Source organism: Callorhinus ursinus, unplaced genomic scaffold (assembly GCF_003265705.2).
Source record: "Callorhinus ursinus isolate GAN/ISIS: 27379988/994484 unplaced genomic scaffold, GSC_fseal_2.0 scaffold6, whole genome shotgun sequence".
NCBI lineage: Eukaryota > Metazoa > Chordata > Mammalia > Carnivora > Otariidae > Callorhinus > Callorhinus ursinus.
Window position 1 is genome coordinate 51,356,248 of NW_027397068.1, and position 24,779 is coordinate 51,381,026.

General features: G+C 42.4%; 1 protein-coding gene and 1 pseudogene across 2 annotated transcripts in view; one reads left to right on the forward strand and one right to left on the reverse strand.

Annotated features, from left to right (window-relative positions):
- The window catches only part of LOC112818587 (purine nucleoside phosphorylase pseudogene), a 92,913-nt pseudogene that overhangs the window by 43,478 nt on the left and 24,656 nt on the right, over positions 1-24,779 (reverse strand).
- Positions 17,342-24,779, forward strand: part of MYB (MYB proto-oncogene, transcription factor) — a 35,052-nt gene continuing 27,614 nt past the window's right edge. The window contains exons 1-3 of one of the 2 annotated variants that reach the window (XM_025865717.2): positions 17,342-17,578; positions 22,126-22,243; positions 24,082-24,153. In XM_025865717.2, the coding sequence (XP_025721502.1) occupies positions 17,556-17,578; positions 22,126-22,243; positions 24,082-24,153 (213 nt within the window). In that variant the 5' untranslated portion in view covers positions 17,342-17,555. The remainder of the gene's footprint in view (positions 17,579-22,125; positions 22,244-24,081; positions 24,154-24,779) is intronic. The other variant, XM_025865724.2, reaches the window with a different exon arrangement.

Here is a 24,779-nt window from a genome sequence, read left to right on the forward strand (position 1 = left end):
GCACGGAGAGCCCTGATCCAGAGAAACATCTTTGTGCATGAGTGTGATTGATAAAAACAGAAGATATCAGTTAAAGGACAAGAAAGGAAATGAAAAAGATGTGTGAGATCTGTCAGCCTTTTCCCTAAGTACCCTTCCCATCCTCAGCGAGCGCAGTACGCGACCAATGTGACAGAAAACTCATCGTGAAACTCAAGCCAGTGGCAGAGCAGAATGAGCAATTTCATAGAATAACAACGGACCTGAGGTCTGCAACAGAACTACAAAAGGAAGAAAAGTTAACTGTTAAACCTCCAACAGTTATGTTCTGCCTGGTTTGGGAACAACAAAATGTAGAGGCCATGTCATTTTAACTCTAATTCCCAGATGTAAATGTTTTCCTTTTCTAAGCTTGCTTAGCAAATGAACATGCTAGACTCCAGGAGACTTTTTTTCTGTAATTTGTTGTGCATTATCAGCTATTTACATAATTACTCTCATTAAGCTAGTTACAGCAGTTCCTGTAAATATGTGAAAGATCACTGAAACATGTAATTATGTCCTTATATCATTAATTAAACTATATCAGCTGAGAAAATTACGGTAAATATGTCTGGAGGTGTTATTAGTCTGTGTAATGGAGACATAGAATTCTTTATTGAACTACAATAATGTGCTCTGCACTCATAACACATTTCAAACACCACTTACGATGTTTAAAGTCTAGGCTATCGGGCATAAAAGAAAAATGTATCTTTCATAGCCATAATAGTTTGAAAAACTGATACAGTTTTTAGATTTCCTTCATTACCCTCTCGAATAGAATGCAAATTGACAGGTGGGCCTTATGCCCCAGTGGTCATTCCTGGAATTGCAGCAGAAGCCTGCGGTGCCTGAGCCCTGAGCTCTTTTCCTGGAAGAGGCCCCACCAAGGCCCAGCCAAGCCCCCGGCCCCCATGCTGCCTCCCATGCTGGACCAGCTCCGAATTTGTTCCCTCCTGGATTCTCATGCCCTTGCCAAACAACTCTTTCCTTAGCGTTTATGTGTACATAGCTGTTCCGATGCCCCAAGCCAAAGTATGAGATTGGTAATGGTAGGGTGCCCAGGTAAGACTGCATTTTAAAGGACACACACATCAGAAGAGTGAAAATTTCAAGATACTACATTTCTAAGGATAAAATTTCAGACTTCGTGAGGATGAGTTGTGGGGCTGAGCATCCAGCCTTTTATTTCCTCCACATCAGACAGCTTCTGCCTCCTCCTGAGGCAGGCCCCTGCAGTCAGCATTCAGAGGCACTTCAAACCCTGCACCAGGAAACAGCACCTTCATTCAGTCAAGAAAACTGCAGGTAGCTCTTCCGGGGGGGGGGGCGGGGGGGGGGGGGGGGGGGGGCTGGCAAACAATGGCCACTGAGCCCTTATTGGCTCAGAGGATGCTTGCTGAAAAGGAAAAGGTAGCTAGGACTAAAAAGAGGAGGGGATCCCCAGAGCTTCAGAAAGACACACAGGAAACCCCCTCCCTCAGAAAATAACAAACAGAGAAAGCTTTCAGTTCTTCAAGTGCAAAAAATAAAAGCTTGTGACTAGAATTCTGACTCTCTTTAGTTTAATGTTTATTTCTGGGGAGGGGAAAAGGTTAACTTGGTTCTTATACCCAAATGTTACACAAGCGTTCGTCTTTTTTGGAAATCCAGTAAAGGCCCCATTCTTTGAAATAGAATTTTTTTAAGTTTTAGAAGAAAGTACATTATTTTATCTTTAATAATTATAAAAATAATATTTCCACTTATCTCTATCATTGTATGTGGCAAAGGACATACATGACTATACTGCCATCAAATTCACACTTATGGACTAAATAGTTATTTAAGTTGTGATGAGCACTGGGTGTTATAAGCAACTAATGAATCACTGAACACTACATCAAAAACTAATGATGTACTATATGTTGGCTAACTGAACATAATAAAAAATAAAAAACAAATAAATAGTTATTTAAAAACTAGATTTGGATGAGGATTTCTGCCCACTTTCCAATTCATGCCCTGAGACAGAATTAAACTCTTTCTATAAAATGACACATAATCACCTAACTCACTTTCAGGGTCCACCAATGACTCCGTGAGTCAAATGACTGTGGCAATTCTCCCCTTAAAAATGAAATGAATATATTCATTATAATTTATATGCAGTTTAAAGTGTCCCCTAAAGTCTACCCCCAGACCCAAGCCGGGAACCCCTAAAATACACTTTGAATGTTTAGTATTTATTAGGTTGCGAGTGTTCTCCGTTAGGAGCTCTGGAGTAAGGTGAAAAATCAGCCAAAAACCTTTAATGTGAGAAAGTCCTGGCTGATAAAAATATGTAACACAGCATACTGGCAGTGTTTTAATATAAACACTGGTCAAGAAATTAGATCAACTTTTAGTACACAAACACTATGAATACAGCTAGTTCCACTCCCCGATCCTTCCTTCCTTCGGTGAATTTTCACACAGGCTCAGAATACTTTATATGGATAAACTATTTTCCAACGTACTCCTAAGGTAACATTGTCTTTCCAATCGTGCAGTGGTGTCATATCTGGGCCGCAAAGAGAAGCAGCCTCCACAGATTTCTCAGTCAGCTCCAGGTTGTCAGCCTCTGTCTTTACCTCAGGATTCACCTACCTTCAGATTAATCTGGTTTTCTCAAAGGGGAAATATGGCTCCGAAGGCAGCTTCCCTTCCAAATCAACCCCAGTCAAAACACCGGGGCTGGGGAATGTGAAGAGAAAACAGGGCATAGGCGAGATCTTACAAGGTTTCTGGATCCCTAAAAGCACCATCCCCAAAGTTGTAACTTGCTAACCAGAAGAGTTCAGCAGGAGAGATACTGTACCAGCCCCAGAGATGAGACCAGAGTCTCCTAGAAATCCTTCTCTTTCACTTGGTGACAGCCAAGCCATGATCTCATTGGAAAGCCCTCAGTTAAGCTGTGCAATGCTACCTCCAAAATCAAGGTTCTTTTAGAGCTCTACTGAGATGGAAAAGCGATGTGAATAAAGCATTTTTCGTATTGACCCAAAGTTTTATTCCTTCTGGCAAGTAATTGCAGAAGCTAATCTCTTGGTCAGCCAAAGTAAATAAGCCTTTGGGATCACATGCCTGGCCGTGGAGTTCATCCCAGGATATGGAACTACACACGGAGGTCCCGATACCATCAGTGGATTAACACACCTCACTTAGGTAGTAGTTGCTCTCACAAGTGGGATTGGCATGACTTCACAATGAGGAAAACAAGAATCCAATACATAATTTTAAAGACGACAATGATATCCAAAAAAGCATATGTTTTGGAGAAAATGGTTTTTAAATTTATTTTATTTATTTTATTGTTTTATTTTTTTTAAAGATTTTATTTATTTGAGAGAGAGAGAGAGAATGAGCCAGAGGGGGAGAGGGAGATAGAGAATCTGAAGCAGACTCCACACTGAGAGCAGAGCCCGATGACGGGCCCGATCTCACGATCCCGAGATTACCACTGGAGCCAAAACCAAGAGCCAGTCACTCAATGGACTGTGCCACCCAGGTGTCCCTGAAGAAAATGTTTTGTAAAACATTTTACAATCTGCTGACTATCATGTGCACGTTCTGGGTACTGCATTTATTGGAGGCAGACTAGGACCTAAGCAAACCCGAAAAGGCCAGGTTACCCCTAGGTTTCTTCCCACGTCCACCCAGTGGGCTGCACTCACTAGGATTTATCTCCTACTGAATGAGGCTTTTCACTCCAGTGTCTCACCTGGGCCTATTCTTCACCAAACCCCCAACTCAAAAACAAAAGCACACTAAGGGGTAATAGTTATAAATGGATCAATATGCTCATTTAATTCAAGGCAATAGTTGGAAAAGGAGTCTGATATCACCTTAGGGTTACGATGTGCAGGTGGGCAGAGAAAACATCTGGACAGGCCAGTTAACTGAAAAGATGTTAGACTGGGCTCTACAGGGCAAGTCCTCTCCAACATCTTCTGCGATTGTTTTATAATTATGGATAACCTAAGCTCTCTCCCAGGAACATAATGCACATGGTATGGTAATGCTCGCTGGGCTCTGTCACATTCATCTTCATCGCCAGTGCCGAAGGACTTGCTGGTGGCCACACCCTGCTGCTGATGTTGTTCCCACTGACAGGGAAAGAGGTCCTGTTGGCTGTCTGGGGAACATGCTGAGGGGGGGGTGGGGACTGGCCTGCGGGCACCCGGAGATAGAGCTAGTAGCCAGGGCAATGGGGAGACTCTCTTTTGAGGAGGCGATGGATAGGGTGACCCTATCTGCCATGGCCATCACAGAGTAAGCCCAGTGTTTGTTGGCCTCCAAAGAAGCAATAGGATGCTCTGTTGACATGAACACAGCATGGCCAACATGATACTCTGCTCACTGTGAAACTTGAACATTTTTTTCCAAATCCCAGAAGAAAAAATAGACAAATATGATTTATTTCTATATACAAAAGCAACATAAATTTTGTAAGCCACATTACTAGAGTTGCCTTACATGTACTTTTGGGTACAAATAGAGGCTCAAAAGGGTATCTAACTCTGTGACTATCAGAGCCCTGCCTTTCTGATTTTTGGAAGTAGCCGACTTCAGCACTGGTCACCTCTGATGGTTTGAGTGTTTACTATTGACTCCCTTTCTTCTCTGAACATCATGTTATGTATTCCATAAAGGACAAGCGTTTAGGTTTACATGAAACCTGACTGCAATACTACTGAAGCCCAGTTGTTTTCTTTAATGAGCATATGTCTAATCACTGCCAACTAATTCCTATGGCTCCAGGCTTGGCTCAAAGCCAGAAATGCCAGTAATTACCAACCTCAGAAGGTCATGTACTCCTTCTTTGGGAAATTATCTGGAGTAAATCCTTATTCAAAAATCTCTGTGGAGTTATTCTTCATTCTGTTTTGCTGCAATGGGTAAACCCTTGTATAGGCCTAAGATTCCGCAACCCCTCTCAAAATGAGTTATATTTTCAGCTCACTCGTTATTTCCAAAAAATCATCATTGGATTATCTTATTCCATCAACTGAAAAGAAATTGAGGAACCTCACCTTTTTTTTTTTATTGGGGGCGAGGGGAGGGAGGGTGGTGGAGATAAAGTTTCTAGGAAACCCCACAGCGTTGGGATCAAAATGGCCTGGGTTAAAATTCTGGCTCTGAACTTTAAAGGTAATGTAAATTTGCACACGTACTTAAACTTGAAACTGCTCTGTTTCTTTCTCAGTCAAATGGAGATCATATCACCTACCTGGCAAGGATGCTTTGAGAATTAAGAGTTAGCCCACAAAGTGCCTGCCATATAGCAATCGCTTAATAAATGGTAGCTACTAATGCAGTGTTTCAATTAAATGGCTGTGAACCATATTTGTGTTCTAAAAATAAGTTATCCACAGTTTATGAAATACTTTGAAATATATTATCCACTTGATTCTCACTTGATTTTGTAGGGTCATGCATAAAATAGGCATCATCTCCATTATGTAGATGAAGATATGGGCTTAAACATTAAGCATTTTGCCCAAAGTTGCACAGTTTGTTTGGGAGTGTTGGGACAACTCAGGGTCTCAAACTCTAAATCAGATATGTATTTCTGCCCTCCTGCTACCCTGCCTACTGTCACTGACCCAGTCAGCCTATATTTATTCTTTTAAGGTAAAATGTTAAGTATTTAGGTAAAATTCTAATGTTGAATAACTAAATGGAACCTATTAGGAAAAATGTTTTTATTTTCATTATTCAAAATTCTGCACATCTGACCCTTAAGGAAACAATGAGAGCAAGTATGAATAGCTTGAAGATCTTATTGATAAGTATTTGACCTTGAACAATTTCATGTTCTGTAGCCATTAATTACATATGGCCATTGAGCAACTGAACTGTGGTTTGTGTGACCAAGAAACTGCATTTTAAATTTTAGTTGTTTTTCATTAATTTAATATTAAATTTAAAATCTGACTTTTGCTTCAGCTACTAAAAATCTTTTAGGTATGTTTGAAACAACTTGGATACATAAATTTACTTTTTGAGTTGTACATTTTATGAAATCTGTACACAGAACAAATATTTCTGATGCAAATTAGCATTTGAGTGGAGATGTGTTGTAAATGTAATATGTAAACCAGATTTCAAAGGCTTGGTACCAAAACAGAAGGCAAAATGTCTTCTTAATAATTTTTAATACTGATTTATGCATTGAAATGATAATATTTTGGATACATTAGGTTAAGGAAGATATGTTATTACAATTAGAGATATTAGTTTCTGTTTACTTTTTTAAAACATAGCCACAAAAACTTTTTAAAGCAGATACGTGGCTGGCATTAAATTTTATTTGGTGGCACCGTTCCACAGGAAACCCAATTATCTATGTAACTGGGGAAAATCACAGATAATATCACATTTCATTTTATTGATAAATTTTCATTGTTGACTGGCCTGAATCTCAGGTTCTTCATTACTATGATCTTTCAGGGTGCTACTATCTCTGAGATAGCCAGAAAGAAAGCAGGATTTTTTTGGTAGAGAGGCAAGCAAAGGCCTAAAAAATCCTGAAATGGACATAACTATTGAATTAAAAGCTGTGTTCACTCTAGTTCAGTGCCTCAAATACTTACGGGATGTCTGTGAAATGAAATGTTACACAATATTACACAAAGGTTAATAGAACCCAAAACTCTGGTCTCTCTTAAGATGAGGTGCCTTCATCTTAAACCACAGCATCAGCATCACCTGACTCTGCTTATTAAAAATGCAGATTCCTGGATCGCAGTGAGGCCTGTTGAGTTCGACTCTGAGCGATGGTGATCCAGGAGTCTGCGCATTGAAGGGCAGTTCTTATGCTTCTAAAATATGAGACCCGCTGGTCCAGCAGACAAGAGAGAGACATGAAACAAAGTTTAAACCTAATGTAAGTCCTCTGCTAGAGGCACTGAGACATTCGCAGTGTTCCGAGGAAGACGTTCTCAGGCAGAAGGCGTCTAACCTGAGGCTGGAATGACAAGCAGGAGTTAGTCACTAAAGAAGGAAGGGGGGGAGAGGGCAAGCAGAGGATAAGAATGAGCACAGTATTTGAGCACAGATCCTCATGGCACGTGTGGTGGCATATGAGCAGTGGACTCTTACTAGGGCTTAAACATCATAGGAGGCTATGAAAAGTCTCAGATGAAATGCTGAGGATTTTGATTCCTCGCCCGTAGGGAGGTTGTTTTTTAGGGTGAAGGAGACATTGGCAGAGGTGGTAGGGGAGGCATGTGTCCTCTGAAAACAGTTTCCAGATGACCCTGATAGTCTGGTCCAGACTACAAGCAGGATTTCAAGCCAAGGATCATTATGGCCAGGTCTGTGCTTACAAATTTTTCTGTCTGACAACTGTGAAGAGAATGACTTTTAAGGAAGTTAACTAAGCTTCAGGGAGTGGAGAAATGTCTCAACTGAAGTGGTGGTAGGCGGGAGAAAAAGGAGAGCAATCACTGGATAAAGGTTAAAGAAGTAAACTTAGCAGGAATTTGTGCTTGATTAGATTTTGGAGCAGAGAAAATTTAGGGTGACTCCCAAGTCCTTGCTTTGACTCACCAAGAGGGTGGCTATGCCATTTGCAGCCAGAGAACACCAACAACCCAGCCTGCTCTAATTTCAAAACTTTGTCTAGCATGTTCTTCTGAATGAGTCATTCTATGCAAAACCTGTCGACAGTCTTCAAAGGATCCATAAATCCATCACATGTCACAAGACCAGCACACCAGGACACCAGGAACTGTATCAGGTTTTGCATTAAGAAGATTTGTTCCCATGCAACATTTTCAAAGGAACCTATTTATTATTTGGGATTTGAATCAACATTACCATCATGAAAGTTCTGATATTCACATACTTAAAAGTACTCCTAAGTACATTGTAATGAGATTTTTAAAAAATTTTAAACATTAGCAACACCACCTTCATCTATCCATATAAATCAAATTGTTAAATAAAAAGTCCAATAGTCTAAAGATTAAAAGTAACTTCTTTCTCAAGGTAGTTTGCATTTGCATTGCTCTTCAATTGTTCTATGAAGATATCATTAACTCTCAGGTATCTAAAGCAAGAAAAAGTCCCAACAGGGCTTTCAGAAAAGAAACTATATATATAAAATCTCAACTAAAAAAAAGAAATTAAAACTTTTATAGGAGAACTTTGACATACCTGATATTTTTCAACAAAATATTGCCTTTCATTACAAAAGTTTTCTCAGTCAGGCTGTACCCTATAACAGGATCAGATTAGCTTCCCCATATTCCCACAGAGCTATCAGTTTGGAAGTTTTTCAAAATTTTAATCCAAAGGATTAGAAACAATTAGACATAGTTTTTCTAAAGGATATTTTCTCGGGCACCTGGGTGGCTCAGTTGGTTAAGCGACTGCCTTCGGCTCAGGTCATGATCCTGGAGTCCCGGGATCGAGTCCTGGGATCGAGTCCTGGGATCGAGTCCCGCATCGGGCTCCCTGCTCAGCAGGGAGTCTGCTTCTCCCTTTGGCCCTCTTCCCTCTCGTGCTCTCTATCTCTCATTCTCTCTCTCTCAAATAAATAATTAAAATCTTTTAAAAAAGGTAAACAAAAATAAATTTTAAAAGAGGATATTTTCTTTACAAAAAAGTAAAATGTTTTGCTTTACACAAATATTTAAACCCAAATTAAGATAATCCTGAGGATGGCTTTTTTCATAGGCCAGTTAACTACTTTTATTTATTTCCTAGAACTAACACTAGGAAAAGTAAATCAATATATGTAATCTTTATAGATGTCACAACATTGTAGTATTGGTTTCACACTTCTACAAACTTTTTATATTTCTAGCAATATGTTTAAATGAAAAGAGAAGAGTTACATTTAAATGAAAAGAGAAGAGTTATAGTACACTTTATCTTAACAGGTTGACATTTTTAAAAATTTTTTTCAGATTTACCTATTCATTTATTTATTTGAGAAAGAGAGAGAGAGCACAAGCAGGGGGAGCGGCAGGCAGAGGGAGAAGCAGGCTCCCCACGGAGCAAGGAGCCCGATGAGAGCCTCGAACCCAGGACCCTGGGATGATGACCTGAGCCGAAGACAGAGGCTTAGCGACTGAGCCCCCCAGGTGCCCCATAGGTTGACATTTTAAATTATGAAGTCCACTTGATGTGAAGGGCCAAAGAACAGTAATAACTATCCTAAAGCTATTCCTTTCTTCCTTCCTCCTTTCCTCCCACCCCTCCCTTCCTTAGACTGTGGGTTCAGATAAGAGAGAGAGAGGGAGGGAGGGAGAGAGGGAGAAAGGAAGGAGAAAGGAAAGGGAGAGAGAAATAGGAAAGATATACTAGTGATTAGAAAAGATGCCGGTTCTTACCAAATCATTTTGAAAAAGACTAAGAAAGCTTTTCATACTTGCTGGAATTAAGCACTCATTGATTTTATGACTAGTTTCAAAATGGATGGCTACTTGAGGTAAAGAAATAGGGTTTAATATTGTAGAAAGTGATATTAAAGTAAATAAATGGAGATAAATTTATAATGATAGAGCAGGAGAGGAATTCAGAAAAATTATATATGGAGGGAAAATAAAAACAGGCTTTGAAAGAAAACAGCTCCAGAGTCAATTCACCAAAAGGACAGCAATCTTTACAAATATTAGAAATAAAGCACTACTACTGAGATTAAAATGATGGCATTGATATAATTTGTAAGGTTACCAATCTTTGCCTGAGGAAAGAATTTAATCCATGGGAGGGATTCACAACTCAAGAAAAATGACAAGAACATCAAAGTCTAAGAATTAAAGTTGGAGCCTACCATAGAGCAGTGGAAAGCACTCAAGATTTGGAATAAAAACCTGCGTTTAAACAATCCCAGCTCTTCAATTTATTATCTGTGTGGACTTGGGTAAATCACTTCACCTGTCTCAATTTCAGTTACCCCCACCCAAAAATGGAAAAAATGGTACGTGGGGGGGGGACAAAAAAATGTAGGTAGCAGAAAGACAAGAACTGCTGTAAGGATTGAATGAGGTAATATATGGCAAAGCCTGTTGCGAACTCTAAAACCCAAAGGTAAGGCATTATTACGTATGTTTTAAACACAAACACACAACAGCTCCAACTAATTCCTCATCAATTGTTATTGCACAAAACATTTATGTGAGCACTTGCGCTCAAGACCCAGTTCTAGAACTGAGCATATAGAAAGATAGAAGAGGGGCGCCTGGGTGATTCAGTCAGTTAAGCGGCTGCCTTCAGCTCAGGTCATGGTCCCAGGGTCCTGGGATCCAGCGCCGTATCAGGCTCCCTGCTCATTGGAGAGTCTACTTCTCCCTCTCCCTCTGCCTTCCTCTCTGCCTACTAGTGCTTACTCGCTCTCTCTGTCAAATAAATAAATAAAATCTTTAAAAATAAAAAAGATAGATAGAAGATACTGTCTCTCCCCTCTAGTTTATAATCAAGACACAAGATGAGATAAGGCACATTATAATAATCAAAGATATAGATAAAGGAAGTAAATAAATAACAAAGAAAGGCAATGGAGGCCATATGCTCAATAAAAGGCAGGAAAGGTGGGCATTAACACGACTCACAGGTGGGAGCAGTGATTGTGGAGCGGGGAAGCCTAGGAGAACTTCAGAAGGCATTTTGGGCTTCAGCGGAGCCTGAAAGATGGGGGGGACTTAAGTAAGTAAGGAAGAGGAAGGAAGGCATTGCAGGCGAGAGGCATGGTGTAAGTAAAGGCCCTCAGATTGCCAATGGCTTCTTGGGGAGGAAGCAGAATGACCAGGGCCTGGTAGAAGGTAAGGTTGGAAGGTAGCTTGTGTTGTAAAGCAGAAAGTCAGCCGGTGCGCCCCAGTCAAGCTCTCCAGGTTGCCTGTGGCTGCCGCCCATTCGGATTGGTCGGTACCTGAGCCATCCCAGTTATTAAATACCATCACCCCTGAGGGTAAGGTTGTGTAGGCACGGAGGCCAAAGCCAGCTCAAGACAGAAAATGCCAAGTTAAGGAGTTCAGATCTTATCTTCCCAACATTAGGGGCCAGTTAAGGATTTTTAACCAGATGACTAAACTGCCAAAAGGGGTTACAGTGAGCTTGTGCTTGCAGTGAGGTGATAATAGGTCGGGGAGAAAGAGCTCAGAAGGGAGAACATTAGTGAGGGGGTGTTGTGCTAGTTTAGGCTGAAGCAATGATCATCTGGAAGGAGGTGGTAACAATGGGCATGGAAAAGAGGCCCCGAACGTGCAAGAATTCTCGAGCAAAGGCCCGCTTGTGTCTGCAAGCCCATGCCTCGCACAGTGCCTAACACTGAGTAGATAGTCTCCATATGTTTACCAATAAAAAGGAACTGTGGAAACACTGTAAAGTAGATAGAGGTAAAATGGGCTGCCCAGGTATTTTAGGGAGAAACAGAGAATTAAGGGCTGGAAGCACCCTTAAAGCTCTCTACTATAATCTCCTCATTATGAAAGTTTGGAATATGACACTCAGAGAAGTTGTATCCTGCCTGCACAAAGAACCTTGTTACTTAGTTACTCCAGTAACCATGTAGGTGTTACTGTTGTTGTTGCTGTTAAGATCTCTATTAATAAAAGCTTGCTATTTTGTCCACTGACTTTGAAATCTGCTCTTTTACAACATATGTGGGGGGAGTGTGGAGAGGGAGGAGGAGCTGGCTAGAACAGTTGTGAGAAGAGATGGGAGAAAAATGACGTCTGTAAACTGGTTTTCAGGACTTTTTTTTTTAAAGAATTTATTTATTTATTTGACAGAGAGAAAGCGCGCACGCGTGTGAGTGCAGAAGCAGGGGAAGGGGAGGGCCAAGGCCGAGGCAGAAGCAAGCTCCCCAAGGAGCTCCATCCAAGGACCCTAGGATCATGACTTGAGCCAAAGGCAGATGCTTAACCCCTGGTTTTCAGGACTTTTCCTCAAAGCTTTGAAAAGATAGGACTATTACTTGGGAAAAGGTGAGCAATTTCCTAAAGCAGATTTCCTAAAGCAGAAAGAGGTAAGGCCTTCAAACTTTTAGTAGTATTTTTCAAACTATGCTTCAGTACCCATAACCAGGGCACAAAAACAAGGCAGGGTTCATGACCAGATGTATTTAAAATAGGATGGAATAGAATCAGTTGGATGGAATGAGATAGAATGGAATAGAATAGAATAGAATAGAATAGAATAATAGAATAGATTGCATGGTTGGTAGTACGAGGTAATATTGTTTTATAAACTTTTTTTAGCTCTAAGTGAGGGTGTGTGTGTGTGTTAAGATGGGAGGCAAAATGGGTTTGTTATTATGAGTCACAGTCAAAAATGCTTGAACTGTCCAATAAATATTTTTTCTCAAAGTAAATGAAAACCTTTCAAAATCAGTTGACAAAATATAGAAGTCTATCAAAAGAAGAAAAGACAAAAACATTTACGTACGCACGTCTAGAAAACTTTCTTTACTCTCCAACAGCTCTCTTCTCCTAGCCCCTGCACTCAGTCTCAACCTCACTTTTTCAACTTCTTAAATATTTTCCAAAGACTTTCCCTTGACCATCTCCCTACACAAATGCATATTAGCAAATCCACAATATAATGCAACTACTGCCTTCATGCACATGGCTCTTAAATAGAGTATTTCTCCAGTGTTGCCCTGGTAAATGTTTAACAACAGGTTTTATGGGGTTGGGGAGCCCTTATTTGTAGCATTTGTCACTTTTTGTGGTATAAATACTCCAACCATAGCCAAGCCTGGCTACCCGGATGACTTCACTGAACACAAAACTGGGAAGACATGCACATTAGTATATGTTACATAGTATTTCCATCATGCAGATGTATTGCGGAAATTACCCCAAGAGCATACATACTCGTAAAATGTAGTAAAAAGAATTAGGAGATTATGACTTTTAAATATTTATTACCTTTTTTGAAATACAATATATTTAATTGTAGGTTTATAACATTTAATTTTTAATCATGTCTGTGTCTAACAAGTGGCTCACAAAATTCTGCCTGACGTCTCCAGTAGGCCGGGGTCCCACGCTCTCTGCCACCTGCTGAACAACTCTACCCGGATCTCTTCCATAAGAAACCACAAACTTAACATACTGAAATCTAAACTCACTTTCCTCTTTGAATCTCCATAGCGCACACTTCTCTTCCCCTCTTGACTTCCCTATTTCTGTGAATGGTGCCTTCAATAGCCATCCAATCAGTTGCTAAGTCTTGAAGCTTCTGCCCGGCCAGTGTTCTTCTGATCTACCCTCTCCTTTTCATTCCATTTAGGGTCACTGTCCTAGTCCAGACCAATTACCTGAACTCTTCCCCTTCATTTTCTTCTGACTACAGTCTATCTGACCATACTGTTAGATTAATCTTCCAAATGCACAGCTCTGAAACTCCAGTCCGACCTTCAAAGCTCTCCTTGCCCCAGGCAAATCTAGACAGCTCCTTGTTCCCTGTGCGTGGAATATGCCTGTGATTACTGATCCTGTGTTTCTGTTCAGTTTTCTCTTCCTCTGGAACACCCTTCTCTTACCATGGAAAAACTCGTATCTTTTAACCAAGATTCAGTTCAAATGGTGATGAAAATAGGCAGGTTGTTTGTCTGAGGAATATATAATCTGGAGAGTGGAAATGCCAAAGGAGGTGCCAAACCCAGAAATCATTTAAAGATAAAAATGTATTTGGTCACTATCTAATATAGAGGCTCTATGAAACATGTTGCACTAACGTAGCACTTCCCCGGTTGTTATTACCAAAAGGTTTGTTGTGAGCTGACATGAACTTTATCTCAAACCTATGGATTTCAATTCTATATGCTACCGCTGTCATTCATTAACTGAAATGATCAAGAATCGTCTGTACTGTAACCATTTGGTGTTTACTGTAATTATCTCTCTTTTAATAATGCTCTGAACTAAAATGTGTTGAGAAGGTGAGGAGAGGTGGGCCGTTGAGATATGGAGGCCCAGAAGGCCGGTCTGCCACCACCACTGATAAGCCTCATTGTCTTTGGGACACTGACCACAGGTACTAAAGATCCACCACATGCTCAGGATTTCTCAACAGTCAGAAGCAAAAAAGCTGACATTTGTACCTTTTATACATCTCTCTTCCTTTCAGCCATTCCCTGATGGTTAGTGTAAATGCTTGCTTTCTCATGGAGGAGAATCCTAATGATGATCAGCAAGGGATAAGTGATTCCTTTCCTTTCAAGTTCAAATCTGAGGCTGAAGTTTAGCAGTAAAGGAAGAAAGAATAGGCTGCCACAGCCCTGTGGTCCCCGGCATCAACTTTCTCACAGACTTAAATTATTTTGGATTGGAGAGACTGAATCCTTAGCCGAGGAGAGGTGAAAAAGAATGAGGTGGGGGAAGGTGATGAGAAACAACTGGCAAAGGTAAAAGTGTATTGAACCCTCTTGTCATCTCTCTTACAATGAGTTGTCTAGAAACCACTTCCATGAAAAACACGTGGGTACTTTTTTTAAAATGCAGATTCCTAGGCCCTACCTCAGACCTACTGAATCATAGTCTCTAGGGGCACCGCCTGGGACTGTATATTTTTCACCGGAACACTCAGTGTTTGTGATACACACTAAAGATCGAAGACCACAGTTCTTCAGTGTTGGCCAACTCTGGCCTGCAGGCTGGATGTGGCCCTCAAGCTAAACATGTTTTTTATATTTTCAAAAAATTATTTAAAAAAAAAAGAAGGAAAGAAAGGGACACACAATATAGCCCACAAAGTCTAAAACATTTACTATCTGGCCCTTTACAGAAAAGTTGCTGACCCCTGTCTAATGCAACGCAAATAAAAGTCTGTATCTGAATTTAGCCCTATCCCAGCCCAGCCCCAGCTAAAATAACTGGTGTGGCAGATCTTAATAAAAAAAAAAAAAATTAAGAGTGATGAAATATATAAAGTTCTCATCTAAAAATGCAGTTGTAATAATTACAAGTGGAGGGAATAAATGTATAGTTATAGTAAACATTATGTAACAGCTTTGAAAATATATTTTCATCTATACAAGAATTTATGATAACTCCATTTGATTCTATCCTTCCATATACTTATCAGGTGGCAGTATATCCCACATTAGCCTAGTAAGAATCATTGCACACATATACTCTTTATTGGACCATGCTTACATTACACATATGAGGAAAAATATACAACTACATCTCAAAATGTCTGTCTGGGAAATGAAAATATAATACATTTTCAAAACACATAGAAAAACGATGCACAAAGTAAACAAAGGGAATAAAACTGAATTTGATATCTTTCTACCTAAAAGGAGTTTAAGAATCATAGAGCAATTGTACCTCCTAATTATCTTGGGAAACATGAACTTATTTTCGGGAGGGTTCTTACACTCTGTGCTGAAGAGGCTCAGCTTGGGAATCACACCTGTTGGATTCATAAAGTAATCCCAAAGACAGAATGTAATTCCTTTCGGAGTAATTTCTACATGTTTGTTCTTTATTATTTATTTTTGATACAGAGAAAGAAACTTTATTATAGAATCTACAAATAAATATTGGCTTTAAAAATATATTAACTTGCGGGGCACCTGGGTGGCTCAGTTGGTTAAGCACCTGCCTTCCGCTCAGGTCATGATCTCAGGGTCCTGGGATCCAGGCCAACAGCAAGCTCCTTGCTCAGCAGGGAGTCAGCTTCTCCCTCTCCCTCTGCCTCTCCCCCTGCCTCTCCCCTCAACTCATGTTCTCTCTCTCTCTATCTCAAATAAATAAATAAAATCTTAAAAACAAACACTTTAAAATATATATATATATTAACTTGCAAGTGATTTGTCTTTCAGAATTGTGAACTAAAATATCTCACAGTAATTTTTGTTTCAGTGTTATTTTTTTCTCATGAAGAAAGTAATGTTAAAACCTTGCTAGCAACTAACATTTTTTGATAAGGATTTAAACTATATTACAATTTTTTAAGAAACAAAGTTTAAAACACCAGATAAAGTCTTGAAACCTAGCATGCTTCACCATTTAATAAAATTATGACTCATTTCTGCAAGAAAATGCTTTTTTAGTAAGAAAAATGCTTTCTGAGCTAAGTTTAAACTGCCGGGGCACATGGGACACCCACAAACCCAGTCAGCAGAAGTCTCAAACTTATAAGATTAAAGGAAAAATAAATTAAGTGTGTACAGAGAATGAAAAAAAAAATCCCCAATGGTATAAGTCTATAAACGGAAGTAAAACTAAAACTCCCCTAAAATCCCCCAATCATCAATCCTTATAAATTCAGCACTCATCTTCTCCCTTTATTTCTCCAGGAGCCCCTAGTTAAATGAACACAAAAGACTTCAATGATTTTTATCTCGTAAAACAGAGCCCCCAAACTACCCTAAGCCTGGATACCGACCTCCGCATCACAAACCGCTTAACTTTTAAAACCATGCAATCACACGTGGGGTTTCCTTAGTTCTGCTTGGAACCCCATGGATTTTGCAGGTGTGCGATCCCGGGCGCGCGCTGCAAGAGTGGTGCAGGGGCCGAGGTGCGCGGTGGGCGCCGCCCGCGCGGGGCGGGGTGGGTGGGGCCGGGCGTGTGCCCGGGTGAGAGTGAAGCGCTAGTGACAACACGGAGGAGAGTGTGGGCTGTGTGGGCTCCAGGATCTCGGAGAGGAGTGAAAGCTCCCCCCGGATGCCCCATATGGAACGGTGATAGCTGCAGCCCCACTTGTATTTAAGTGTCCCTTGTCACTAACAAGTTAGAGATATTAAAAACAGAAACAAAAAAAGCCAAACGTCCCGTGAAAACACATGCTTCCGTCCCCTTCTCCTCCTCCCCACCCCCCATTCCCCCATCTCCAGAGAGCTGAATTTTACACCCTGCCTAAAACCCAAACCCCCATGCAGGAGTTTCCCCCTCCCCCCGGCCCTTGCCGCCCCCACGACAGTGAGTCAGAGCCCGGCGAGCTCGGGCGCTGGTGCCTGGGACACGCCGAGTGGGGCGACGGTGGCGCGGCCGCCAAGGGGGGGGGCGCGGTAGCAGCGGGACGTGGCGCGAGCCCCGCGAGCGGGGTTTGCGCAAGAAAAGGCGCCGCCGCGGCCCCCGGCCGCCCCTCCCCAGCCCCGGGCTCCCCGCCCGCGCGCCGTCCGGGCCTCGCGGCGCGCTAGGCGCAGCGCGGCGGCGCGAGAGGAGAAGGGGAGCAGCGGCCCGGCCTGCCCGGCAGCCCGGCGGGCGGCAGCCAAGGCGACCGCGGAGGCGGCGGGCAGGGCGCGTGCGCACTGCAGGGGCGCCAGATTTGGCGGGAGGGGGAGTGTCCAAAGCTCTTTGTTTGATGGCATCTCTGTTTACAGAGTTTACATTTTAATATCAACCTGTTTCCTCCTCCTCCTTCTCCTCCTCCTCCGCGACCTCCTCCTCCTCCTCCTCTTTCTCCTGAGAAACTTCGCCCCGGCGGTGCGGAACGCCGCTGCGCAGCCGGGGAGGGACGCAGGCAGGCGGCGGGCAGCGGGAGGCGGCAGCCCCGTGCGGTTCCCGCGGCTCCCAGCTGAGCCCCGCGCCCGCCGCGCCATGGCCCGGAGACCCCGACACAGGTAACGGGGAGCCCGGACGGGCGGCCGCGGGCAGGGGCGCTCGGGGCACCAGGCGCTCGGAGAGCAGGTGGGAATGCGTTCCCGGATCTTCTGCCGGGCTGTCAGATCCTGCGAGGACCTAGAGCCTCTGCCTCTGCAGCAGAAGCCGCGAGTGAAACTGTTGAATGGAAGAGCCTATGCGGGAAATATATCAGGACGTCAGGAAGCATGCCCTGAGGCTCATTTTACAAGTTGCGCGGGGATACGTTTCTCTCTAGAGGGCAAAAAAGCAGCCGGGGCCAGAGAGGTGCCCACCAGCCCCAGGGAGCCCACTAGGTCCCTGACTTGATGCCGCGGGCGTCGGCGAGGGAGTCGCAGCGTAATTGGTGGATGCATTGCGATATGTTTGGACTTGGAAGTGCAGAGCATATGGCAGATATAGGGAAAATGCCGGATTGTTTAGTAGCTGCAGGTAGTTCCTTAAATTTCATTCATTCTTTATGGAGGCGAAGAAGAGCGGCAGCTGACAGGCGGCTGCAAGGAAGGTTTTAGGGAGGAAAAGGGTCTCTACATTGGCAAATTGTTTTAAGCCCTGGTTTTTAAAGCTCTCATAGTACTCTGGGAGGCTTTTATTTCTTATGCAAGCACTTCACACGCACTCACACGCGTCCGCGCTGCACATGTCCCGGCACTTGGGGAGGCTCTCGGCGGGATGATGGGTGAAGTCCCCTCACGTTGTGGCCGCACCGAGGGGAAGAGGGAGAGGAGGAGGGAAATACTCGTCCGAACTGTCAGTCGCTGGCGCTCCCGCTTCCCCTGGTCTCTGGACTTCCCGGACTGGACGCGCCGGAGTTCCCTGCGAGCCGCCGGGTGCGGGGACAAGCTCAGCGGCCGTCACGGTTGCCACTCAACGGACAAGGACGGAGACGGGCAGCACCCAAGGCCGCTGCCGCGCAACCAGGACGCAATCCCTCTTCTCTGGGGCAATAGGTCCGGGCGCGGCGCGCACACGTGGAAGCGGCTGAGGTTGCCGCTCCTCTCCACGCCCTGCTCCCGCCGCCTTAGGTCGCCCGGGAGGAGGACGGGTGACGGGCTGACCGTTGCTCAGAGGTTCTTGGTATAAGCCCCTGGAGGCAAAGCAAATCCAACCCCTTTTCCTTCGGGTTGTTTGCTTTTCATGTACTTATTTGTTTTTGAACCGGCTGTCGCTTGTCCCCGCGCAGCGCTAGGAAGTTGCAAGGAGCGTGGGTGTGGGCCTGGGCCGTGCAGCTGCACCCTCGGGCCGGGCCTGGCCAGGCGGGGAGCAGCGCCTAGGCATGGCTGGGTGCCGGAGAAAAAGGGAGACGACCTGTGGCGGGGGGGGGGGGGGGGGGGCTTCCTATGCCTCACCCAGGGCCCGGCCACGCGGGGCGGGGTGCTGCCCCTGAAGTGGTTTCACCTTCGCCTTTGGGACTTAACAGCGGTGGCCACCTTTTTTTTTTTTTTTGAGAGCAGAAACTGGGAGGAGGAGGAGAAGGAAGCTGGGAAGGGGTGCTGGGAGGAGGCGCGGTGCAGACTCCGCGCCCCGCGATTTCTGCTGGCCGGGTGGGGCGGGGCCGCGCAGGTTCCTTGCAGCTCCCAGGTAGCGGAGAAGGGTGGCGGCCAGGAGGGGCGGGAGCCTTGAACCTGCCCCAGGGGGAAGAGAAACCCGGCTGCGGGCTCAAAGCCGTTTCTTGCTGGGCGAGCGTCAGCTTGGCAGGGATTATTAACCAGGTCAGCGAAATGAGTCTGAACCCCTTTTCTAGAATCACAGTAGCGGCCACAAGACACTTCCTCCCGCTCCCCTCCCTCTTCCCAACCCCCAACACCTCTTTTCTTTTTCGTTTCTTTGCACGGTTTGTTTCCTTGACAGAATGTAATATTCATAGTTGTACTCTTGTAACCACACCAGGTCTAGCAGGTGGGGAGTCGAGTGCATCAAGCCAGAAATCAACCTTTGAAAGTCCTCTGACTGTTGAGTCTGAGAGCTTGTCGGAGCAGATAAAGGAAAATTTATTTCAGGTCCTTAGTAGAAATTAGTCGTGCAATTTAGGCTACCGGGACAACTTAGAGCGAGGGCATCGCCTGCAAAGCTCAAAAGCTCGCCCGGGTGCCAAACCTGCTGATGGCCCCAGGAGCAGACTATGAGCAGCCCTGGGCTCGCCCTGCTCCCCTTATGGTCTCTTCAGGACCTGCAGAAGTCCCACACCACGTTTTCCCCCAAGACTCTGGTTTTGCTCATCTCTGCTTCTGTGCTGAATTTTGAAAAAGCACGGAAGACATGAAATCATCATTTATTAGCCCTGGAAAGTACCTTACTAATAGAATCCAAGCCCTTAGGTAAAGGCGAGGAACTGAGGTCCTGAGAGAGAGGAAGTGATTTGTCCAAGTCATGCAGGGAAGTGGAGGCAGAATTAGGACTGGCACCTTGACTTCCAGAACTCTAGTCCTGTTTGATGCCTATCCTTTCTCACCTGACGTTGGCTGCCCCCTATGGGCCGCCGCATTTGTTGCTTGTTCCTGAGAGGTGAGCTATTTCCAGGAGAAAGATGCCCAATTACTATTAGTTTGGAAAATGTAGTTTCTCACTTCTGAAAATCTCCAGATCCGGCCAAACCTACAACGTTAAAGTAAATGGAATCTGTGACTCCTTTTTCAGATTACCCTGCTTTTCTGATATTTCATAAGGGTGCCACTTCATTTGGGGGCTTTCCAAGGAGTTCCCTGTGAACCTTTTGAAAGATGCCGACTGACAGCTCTGGGATTATGATATGTATATATTTATCTTCTGATGCTTGTGTTTTTTTATTAGCGGGAATCTATTATATTTATTAATCTGTTGTTTAGAGCCTCTTATTGACAGTGGGGAACAGGATGAGACTCTTGTTTAAAAGAATAGACAATAAAAAATGATTGTAGATTATAAATACAGCTTAGAGAAATACAGCTTAGGGATCTCTTTTGTGGTGGCATTTGGAGTTTGGATCACATCCTACTTGGCACCATGAATCCTGGACTTACAGATTATGCCCAAAATAATAGTTTTAAATTATAAGTACCTCAAATTCAGGATTTTTGGAAAGCATTTTTGCTTGACTTGTAAGGGGTGAGTAATATATACTTTTAAGTTAGTTTGGGAAGACAAAACCTGTATAAAAATCATAATTGGCACTATGATGTTTCTCTATGTCATTTTTATTCTCAGTTTGCTGGATTTCTCAATATTACAATGAAAAATTTTAGTGAAGTTTCTAAGAGTCTAATTTAAGATATTTAAGATACATTTATATTAATATCTTATATTAAGACAGAATTTAAGATAACATATCTTATGTTTTATAAGTAAAATTACAACTAATAGTAAACTATAGGGCACCTGGGTGGCTCAGTCGTTAAGCGTCTGCCTTCGGCTCAGGTCATGATCCCAGGGTCCTGGGATCGAGTCCCACATCGGGCTCCTTGCTCAGCGGGAAGCCTGCTTCTCCCTCTCCCACTCCCCCTGCATGTGTTCCTGCTCTGGCTATGTCTCTCTCTGTCAAATAAATAAACAAAATCTTTAAAAAAAAAAGTAAACTATAAATTTTACTGGCTGTTAACATTACTGTCATCTATTTGGTATACGATTAATAAACACTAAGTGTAGAGTTACTTCAAAAGTCATCAAAATTCAGAGTTTTGGTCTACTAGGTAAAAGAAAAGGCTCTCTTCAAAACACTAAGGCATTCGGGGGAATCCCTTAGTTTTGAATTAGGTACATTTTAGGAGATGTCAAATACCATTCAGTCAGAAATAGGAAAAAAAAAAGTAAGTAAGAGTGTGACTACCAAGTGGCCTAATTACTCATTTAGTTACTTAGGAGACTGACTATTGTCATCGCGGCCACAAGTTGGATCAACTGGCCTGCAGTTTTGAGCTGTTGGATATTAATGTTGTGTACAAAGCAGTCTGATCACGCAATGGCCTTATCCTTCCTCGGGTTTTGTAAATCCTTTCCTTTTACATTCTCTTAATCTTCTCATCTTTAAGGGATGACTATAATTGTATTGTTGGGTGTATTACTTCTTGAATTCTTTTTCTCTAAATAAAACACCAGCCCCATTGGAGTAACATCATTGAGTTGCTTGTTGTTGTGGAGAAATAGTATTTAAATGATGTGATGTATGCCAAAGATTTTTAGCATGTGGTTATATAAAGGAAATTGGCTCTTGTTTCTTCTATTGTCCTTAACATTAAGTTTTCAACTTAAACCTTCATTGGTTGGAAGGTTGCCAAATGTGTAACTTGTCACTGGCCTAACAGTCTCAGCAGGTTTAAACATGCAGAGCAATAAGAAAGTGCCAGGTCCTTGGCCGTATCTGTGGATACCACTAACAGCAGAACCAGTTTGCAATACTAGAGCAACAGAAGGCAGAAAACAATCTTGTTGTGCAAGTTTTCAAAATGTTATCCTCATAACCTTTGAAAAGATTGAGTTTTCATGTAAATTTTGCTACCTAGTAGTTTAAGTCTTCTGGTTTCAGTCCACGTCTGCCCATTTTTTATTTCTGCAGCATATACAGTAGTGACGAGGATGATGAAGACATTGAGATGTGTGATCATGACTATGATGGGCTGCTGCCTAAGTCTGGAAAGCGTCACTTGGGGAAAACTAGGTGGACCAGGGAAGAGGTAACTAATCATGTTATCAAAACATGGAACAAACCTAGGGTGTATCAATTTATGGAAAAAAATGTTTCAGCTAAACTACAGGTGCTCAAACTCATTAGCTGGCTGTTTGAAGTCTTACCCTGGCCTGCCCAGAGCAGCATGCTGACCTCTCACCACTCCCGCAACGTGTACTCTATACCATCTGCTTCGAAACTCTTCATAGTTCTTTGAATGTCCCCTCCTTCTCACTTTAGGTTTCATCTGTGTTTTTCTCTCTGCAAATTGTGTTCTTGTCCTTCTGCTGCACTACTTCTTACTACTTTTTTATCACCTGTGAAGACATCACCTTTTCTGTGAGGTCCTCCCTGGATTCCCCAGGCAGGTCGGATGCATCCTCCAGGCATTGGATACACATTCTTACTTATGACTGCTGTAACATGCGTGCCTCCCCCAGTAGACGAACAACAAATCTGCTGAGGGCAGGGCTAAATGTCTGCTCCTTTTTGTGTTCCCTGAGCCCAGGATCGCTTGACACAAAGGAAGATATTAATAAGTGTTCTCTGTACAAATGAATGAATTGCTATTTCCCAAAACAAAAGTATGAAACAAAATACTCACAGAACTCATCTTGTCATAATGGATTTAACATTTGTGATGTATATTTCACAGAGCCATATACATGAATGTCTATTCTAACAGCCTTCAGTGATGAATGAAGATGTGTCTTCTTCCCACCTTTCTTTTTCTGCTAGCTTATCAAAAGCTTGATCTTTGTACAAATGGAACAATACTTAAGGAGCAAAATTATTCATGTATGGGGAAAATTGCTTTTTCTTTAAAGTTTTCAAAAAAATTTGCAACTGATTTTAGAGGATTTTACATTAGAATAAATGATACTAACTCTTCTTCGGTTTCATTCCACCCTACTTCACTTAAAACAGAGCCCTTCTTGATAGGCAGGTGGGATTACCAGTGAGCTCCATAGGAAATTCATAGTTTATCTATGGAGGTTGTGATCTTAGATGATCCTGAGAGATATAGAAGTTCTGTTGTTAACACTGGTTTCCTAATTCCTGTGTCTGTGTCCTACAAGGACCCATGTTGTGTGTGAAAGTTACCTTTGCAGAAACGTGGGGGTTCTTTTTCACTTGAAAGAACGTGTTTAGAAAGACACTTGTGAACTGAAAGATTTCTCCCTGATGTTTCATGTCTTCAGTGTTCTGATAAGTTTGGCCTCATTTAAATTGTGAATATATTGATGCAAAAATGAAATTATTTTCTTACATTATCCGTGCCTTCAAATTTAATCTAAAAAATGATCTTCCATTTTTTGCATGAAAGAGGTTGAACTAGCTAAATGTTAAAATAGAACTTGAACCGTTTCTTACTCAAGATCCTATTTATTGTCATAGTTAAATGTCTTTTGACTCTAACATTGGAGTTCATTATTTTATTTCCCATCAAGCAAAACTTTTAATAGTTATCATATACTAAACATTCAGTGAGCCAGGTATTATGTTTAATGTTTTGCATAGCTACTTCATGTAATCCCCAATGAACCACATTGACATCAGCATTCCCACGACATAGAAGACAATATTAAGGCCCAGAAAAGCAAAATGATATACCCAAGCCCATCTAACTAGTCAATAGCTAAGTCAAGTTTCAAACTCTGGTCTGTCAGACTCTAAATAAATCTATGCTTTAAACCAGTATATTACATTAATGTCTGTTGTATTTGGATATTTTTGAGGGTTTTTTTCTGGATTGGATTCTTAGATTGGCTCCATTTTACTCTTAATTGAATAAAGTTATACAGTAAATGACTGATATCCTAGGATTAACTTTAAATGTCTTAGGATGAAAAACTAAAGAAGCTGGTGGAACAGAATGGAACAGATGACTGGAAAGTTATTGCCAATTATCTCCCGGTAAGTTTGTAATTTTTTCTTTCTGTAAAAGGAACCCAGCATTTATGTCCTGGGAGACGGCATTAAGACATTACACATTCTCTCATATATAAGAAGTAGGGGGAGAACTGCCTCATCCAAACTTATAGTTTATAGTTTATATTGTAATGCATATAATTGGGGTTTCTAAATAGATTGTTAAAGGATTTTTACAACTTTTTTTTAAAACTTTGCCTCTTGTTTTATCTTTTTATTTATTAGGATAATGTAAATTAGCTTTCTGATGACTTGTTATATGGTAGGATGACAAAACTCCTGATATTTTCAAGTTAGCTTCTTTTAAATTTCCTATTTATTTCGATGGCCATACTTTTGATACCCTGGCTGAAAATTTTGGTTTATCCTTTTTGACTTACCCCACTTCCCGTCTCCTACAGCCAAGCAGTGACTATGGAATCTGGAATTCCTTTCTCAGTCAGCCCCTTCTTTCCATCCTCCTTGCTGTTCCAACAGGTTCGGCCCCCTTCCCTCTTTTCTGGACACTTACAGTGGCTTCCTAACTGGCTTCCCTGCCTGTAGCCTTCCACTCTTCTATCCATCCCAAACGTTGTTGGCATATGGAGCTTCCTAAAATGCAGCTGTCCCTG